This window comes from Pterocles gutturalis, unplaced genomic scaffold (genome assembly GCF_000699245.1).
Source record: "Pterocles gutturalis isolate BGI_N339 unplaced genomic scaffold, ASM69924v1 scaffold1062, whole genome shotgun sequence".
In the NCBI taxonomy this organism is placed as follows: domain Eukaryota; kingdom Metazoa; phylum Chordata; class Aves; order Pterocliformes; family Pteroclidae; genus Pterocles; species Pterocles gutturalis.
Window position 1 is genome coordinate 1 of NW_010107577.1, and position 6,810 is coordinate 6,810.

Genomic DNA, 6,810 nt, shown 5'->3' on the forward strand with positions numbered 1-6,810 from the left:
GGTGGTGGTCCTGACACCAAGACAGCAATGATGATAGACTGTACAGGACTTCAGTTTTCCCCTTTTAAAACAGCAAATCTATGTGCTGTGAAGTAAGCAGAGCTGTACAGCGGTGATCCAGAGACAGCTGGCAGAAATATGTGGCAAAATCCAGTTTGTGTTTTTAAGGGTAGCCCAGTTAGAATGAAAGCAAGTGCCTTCACATTCATATTCTTTCATGCTGACATCTGATATAGTGGTTACCTGGAACCCTACTATGGGAAATACATAACTGTGGAAGAACCTCTCTTCATTGAAATTCTGAACTAAGCTGTTAATCACAATATTTCAGGCAAACAATAAAGATTTGGAAAAAACCTTTTAGAATATAAGCTACATTTAATGTAGGGTATCTTTTTTCATCTTTTGTAATTCAGATATTTAGTGTACATAACTTGTATTTATAATACACAGTTCTGTGAAGAAAACTAGTGTAAATGGAAGAAACAAAGGGAAAATAAAACTTCCTGAAGTTGGTTATGTTGAGGAGTACTTCATTTGTAAATACTGTTGAGCCAGTACACGAATTTGATTGTATCTTAACACGTTTACTTCAGTATGTTACCATGTTAGTTTCAGTAGCGTTAACTACTATAGTAGTTAACTAAATAGTGTTAACTACTACAGTAGTGTTATTTACTACTGTAATTACGAAACAGAAATGTAAAATTAAGACTTTGCATGAAACTCATTCCATAGCCATGAAATACTGTGTTTCACAGCTTAATTATGTGTTCTTGTTGATGATTGTAACCTACACCAGATCATGTTCAGTATACTTTTGAAACTGTCATGTAGTGTATTACTTTCTCTATCCGTGGAACACTACTAATGATCTAAAGTTGCATGGTAGCTAGAACTAAATGTCTTTGTAATATATATGTTATTTTTTTGGTTTCTTTTTCTCTTCTAGTATATAATTGAAAGTGCCCGTCAGAGACCTCCCAAAAGAAAATATCTATCCAGTGGAAGGTAGTAAGAGTTTCAGTATTTAGCTTTTAAATAGCATTTCTTTGATTTAATTTCGGTTACATTTTAAGCTTTTTTAATTTCAGAAAATCTGTATTTCAAAAACTCTATGATTTATATATAGAAGAATGTGAAAAAGAGCCTGAGATAAAGGTAAGTGGAAATTGCTGAGAAGCTTTTTATAGCTGTCTGAATAGGCAAGCTTATAAAATACTTTTTAATTTTGCTTTATTCCTTTGTAAACAAAGAATAAATTCTGGTTACTGAAGTAGTTACCTAAGACTACAGGAGAAAATATTATTATGACTTTTGTGGACTAAACTATGTAATTGAATAGCATCAACTTAATTCAGTTTGAAATAAAAGCAAAGTGGTGGGAATGCCAATGACTACCTGGTATCCCTGAATCTGTTTTTAAAGGTAGTAGAGCAGAATAGTGGCACAGAGTTGTAAAGATTGTGTTCTTGAGATGTTTTTCTATGTATGAAAAGAGTTTCAAAAGAATGGTCTGGAATGGAGAGGTTTTAAAATAACCGAGTGATACAATATGAATAATAAAGCCTGGGCTCATTCTGACTTAATCTTGTGTCACTGAAATCAGCTGCGGTCAAATTCAGGGCCAGTGTCAATGCTGTGTGCATTGTTGTCAGTATCACTGTTTCAGAATCAGTTGCTTAGCATGACTGCCGTGGGCGAAAATGTGGATAATTTTTGAGGATCTATGCTTTGTTGTGAATTCAGATTTAGTTCTTGGGTAACTGATGAACTGTTAAGACATTCTGTGAATTTTTTTCATAACGTTATCAAAGAAGCTCGAACAGGCTTAGCAACAATAAATATGAAGTGTGAAAGGCATAAGCTACTTTGCTAAACTGTGAATGAGAAGAAGTGAAAACCAGGGAGAAGACAAATGGGAATGAGATATTAGTTTCTGAGCTCCTGTAATTCTTTTTGGTGATGCTGATGTAGTTGGTTTTACTTAGCATACGGTGTTGATTCAAATCACAAACATTAATGTGTTAAGCAAATTACAGGCTTCAAAAGATTAAAACATCAATAGTGAATGGGTACCAAAATATTTAAGCAGCAGGGACAAGACTGGTCTTGCTAGACTGGAATCTGGAAAAAAAGTAGGATTTTAGTGGAATAGTTGTTGCTAAACTAGAAGGCACTCAGCAAACTTACCCAACCATAATGAAATTAGCGAACAGAGTTATAACATCACAGTAGATAAAGGGAATTATTGCTGATCTAGATTTGAGTAAATATTTAAGTTCTTTATTGAAGGATTGGAAGCTTATTATGATACAAAAATTTTTATTTGGAGCCCTTATTCACTGAACTAAGATGTGGGTAGTTAATAAAGACCTTGGTCTTTTGTCATGGATTGTAATTATTGAAAATAAGAAGCTCAAAGATTGAGGTGCAAAGGTTAGAAGATAATGCTGTTGTGAAACTTCATCCATGAGCATAGGACTGTGTATTTGTCTCTTAGTTTTTGCAGTAAAACTGCAGGAGGAAATGGTATGTCTCGAATTTGGCCAATGATTTGAAGCTTAAAGGTTTTAGTGTATATAGCTGGCAAAGTTTCTGTTCCAGTGTTGCACCTTTTGGTGGTACAAGTTGTAATGATGTTGTCCACTCAGAAGGAATTTTTAACTTGACACTGAATATTATTTTTCAGTCTTAACTTTCTCCCTTTATCTTAGCTCTTGTGATACTGCATCTCTCTCATGTTCCTGTTTTCTACCCTGCAGTTTACTTGGTCAGTCATATCCTTGTTCTTGGTGTTCATAGGGAAGCCCAGATTTTCCCTATGTAATTCACAAAGAACCAATTGATTATTCATCCTCTAATAGTTCAGTGTGCCCACGCTCGTTACTTCTCAACATCTCTTCTGTTTTGTGCATATGCACATTAGAGAAAAAACTATGTTGAGCTCCCCTAAAAAAAAAAAAAAAACTAAAATCACTCATCAGTTGCCTGTTCTCAATTGGTGCCTTCTGACAGCTGTACATGGTAGCATCAGTGTGCAAGCATGAATATGTCTCAGAGCAATGAAAGTTTCAGAACATTTAATGAAGGTCGCTTGAGTTCCATGTTGGACTAGTGCAAGAAGAATAAAGCACATGGAAGCATTTTTACAGCGAAGTAGCAAAGAAGTACAGTGGTAGCTGTGGGGAATGACTAATTGTGATATGTGAATAAACTGAATGATGCCAGATAACAGTGACATATTGATTAAGCACTCATGGTGATGAGTGATATGGAGAATTGGATGTATTTGGGAAATTGTATAAAACATTGTATTGCGTTCATTTTTTGTTCTTGAAGGAAATATATCTTGCATGTATAAGGTGAGGAAATGACTATGAGAATGCACTTGAGAGCAAAGTTAACCTCATTAACCATGGTATTCCTAAAGTTTGATCTGCAATAACTTACCTTAGGTGTTACTTATGAAACTGACATGTTTTCTTGCCACCACTACAGAGGCTGCATGGACTTTGAGCTGCATTAATACTAGTCTCTATTGGAATGGCAGCCTGAAGATTGACATAGCCTGTTACATCATAGTGGAAATATACTCTAGTTCTGAGTTGCAGTCTTCTCTCAAGATCTGATTTTCGTTCAGCTAGGTCACAGACATCTTTAGGCTTCCGTTTATTCCTTCTATTTTGTAATCAAGAAATGATGCCGCCTCAAGTTGTTTTATCGAGTTGGGTTTTATTTTTCAGTCAATATATACAAAACTCTGCATTGCTTTTTCTGCTTCCTGAAAGAACAATGCTTAGCATTGTTCATGAAGTTAATTTTCAAATAGTTAATGGTTCTGCTGAAGTTGAGACAAAATTGTACCTTCCAAGGTACATCATCTAATAATTTGTAAAGTGGTGGCAGAATTAATGAAATGTGTCCGAAGTCAAGGGAAGAACCTGGGATGGTTGTTCTAGTTTTCCATTTTACAGAGATCATAGAATCATAGAATGGTCTGGGTTGGAAAGGACCTTAAAGATCATCAAGTTCCAACCCCCCTACCATGGGCAGGGACACCTTCCACTAGACCAGGTTGCTCAAAGCCCCATCCAGCCTGGTCTTGAACACCTCCAGGGATGGGGCATCCACAGCTTCCCTGGGCAACCTGTTCCAGTGTCTCACCACCCTCACAGTGAAACATATGGTAAATAGCTATGAGAGCTTTTTTTATGGAGGTGATCTGTTAAATTTTTTTGATCAGCTTTTCAGTCATAAAGGTAAGTGGGAAAATTAATTTAAGATGCTACAGTGAGGGACAAGAAAAGCAGTCATGATAAAATCATAATATTGTGTAACACCAGTGCACTGTTGGAGGAGTAGGTATTAAAATTAACATTCTGCTGATAGCCAAGGATGGAAGAGTAACAAACAGCATAAAATCCCTACTTCAGTCTTGTTATGCAGGGGTGCTTAGTATTCTTTATTCAGTGATAGTCATCAGAAATCACTGGAAGCAAAAGGAAGCACCTGTGCCCTCTCTGTGCTGCTTCCCAGCCATCAGGCAGTCACTGTGATGTGTGTTGAGGAGAGAGGAATGCCACTTGTCTGTGGATTAAGTCAGAGAGGCTTAGGAGTTCTAGCTGATGCAACAGAGCAGTATAACTGGCCTGGTTGTTTGGTATCTGAACTCCTGCAATATACTGCAATGAATGCTTAAGAAAAGTAATACACCTCAGGCCACTCCTTGATCTTTAAAATCTTTCCAGACAAGGCCTTAGCTAATGCTTAATATCAGCTCTGAGGTAGTATCTCTAATAGCCAGCTCAAAGGAGAAAGCCGATTTTTGTAGTCATAGTAGTCATAACAAATTTTCATGCTTAGTGAAGTATAACATTACCTGCTTATAGAAGTTTTTGTACTTAAAATGCTAATTTACTCCAATGTCTTGCAGAGGCTTTATGTTTTAAAATGTGTTTAGAATATGTCTTAAGAGGTTCAGATCATATGAGTTCAGTGTCAAAAATATTCCTAGGCCTATGTGATTGTCCTCTCCTCTTTCCTTTGCCTGTCTTCCACCCTCAACATCCTAACCTCCAAAAAAATGAAACAAGCAAAAAAAAAAAACCCAAGCTGTAACTGGCCAACTATTATTGAACAAAACCTAAAAGTTAAAGTAAAACTAACATGTCATATACCGAATAAATTTAAATTAGAGAGTGATGTGATTAACTTAATTTAATTACATTTACATTTGAATTATTATATATTTTACTTATAAGGTGTTTAAGGAGCAGAGGCCTTCCGTAAAATAAATCTCATGGCTATTTCTTGCATGCATGGACAAATTTCTGGGGGAAAAAAGATGAATTGTTTATTTAGAAATTCTGTGAGTGATTATTAGTGTAAGTTATTCAGTGCCTGTATTTTGGATGGAGTAACGCCCTTAGTTGATCCTTTTTCTTCAACTCATGAAAATAGTAAAGTTGGATTAGAAGTCTTAACAGTATTACTAGTAACAACTTCTGGAAGCAGTATTTATTCTGTTCCAGTGATAGAGGAATGGAATTGGGTTTTGGGTTTTTTATTGCCTCCTTTTTTATTTTTATAAACAACTTTAGTATAAATAAATTAATTTCTTCTTAACTTCTCTTACATAACCCAATGATTCTTTTTTAAATCAACCCTTGCACATTCCTATTCCTTTCTGTCCTCCTAATGCCATTGCATAACTAAATATGAAAGTATTAATCTATCCAACACTGTGGGGAAAAAATACAAAAACTTTCCTGTCAAAAGATGACAATATCTGACAAGTTCTTAAGGTAGAAGATGTCAGAGTAGTTGAGTGTTGACTTTGCTCTCAAATGGCATTTACTGTACCTCGGGCTGCTTTGTCCTGTGTCTAAGTGAAAGCCCAATAGCTATATCCACTACTCAGAGATGTGTCTGAAGATTTTAGTAGTGCATGTGCAGTTCTGGGGTGGATGTTGCGGGGGGTTAGTAGGAGTTTTAACTGAAGAAGGTTTTTGCATAACAGGCTGCGTCTCGAGAGTCCTATATGGGGAATTGGCTTTCCTGAGCAGCCTCTACCTCTGTTGCTACTGTGACATGTTTTCCCCCATTCTCCCCTCCTCCTCCAGTTCTTTCCCATTAATTTTCCGGGATTTATGTGCTACTTTGTCCTTTTCTTTGTGTTAGTTTCCATGACTTCTAAACTGTAAAAACCAGTAAGATGTAGTCACCATCATTCATGATGTGGGGGGAAGAGTAAACTTTAGGCAATAGTTCCAAAACTATATAGCAGGAGGTGGAAAAGATTTTTCTAATTTTTCTCTGCATACCTGTTAAAATGATCTGTTGGATTATATTGCTGTGGGATTTCGGGTTTTGTTTTCAGTCCTGTTCTTTTAGTTCATTCCCCTATAGGTAATGATTCTGCTTTCTGTCTTCATATCTCTGGAAAGATAAATTTGTTCAGAAGGGTAGATTATATTTCAGCAAATACAGACAAGGCAATGCAATTAAGGAAGCTTCTAAATACTGTAATTCAATATTTTAATCCTGGAAATAAATATCTGCTTCTATTTTGAATATTTGAAAGTACTAGATATTTTGTTGTTGTTATCAAACAATGTATAGTGTGTTAATGATGCTCATAGAAATCATACAAATATAGTGCACTGTAGACTTACAGCATTTGTCATAGGGTCATTCTTGTTAACTTTGTGGATTTATAATTCAAGGGGCTTTTTAGTTAAATCAGTATTTTTTAAAAAACAAATCTGTGTGTATAAGTATGTATAATAATGGGTAAGGAATATGTCC

At 35.7% G+C, this 6,810-nt stretch overlaps 1 protein-coding gene across 1 annotated transcript in view; it reads left to right on the plus strand.

Moving 5' to 3' along the window:
• Positions 1-952: 952 nt before the first annotated feature.
• Positions 953-6,810, plus strand: part of SUPT20H (suppressor of Ty 20 homolog (S. cerevisiae)) — a gene marked incomplete at its 5' end in the record, with an annotated part of 31,380 nt that continues 25,522 nt past the window's right edge. The window contains 2 exons of the mRNA XM_010088129.1: positions 953-1,011; positions 1,095-1,161. Coding sequence (XP_010086431.1) covers positions 953-1,011; positions 1,095-1,161 — 126 coding nt within the window. The remainder of the gene's footprint in view (positions 1,012-1,094; positions 1,162-6,810) is intronic.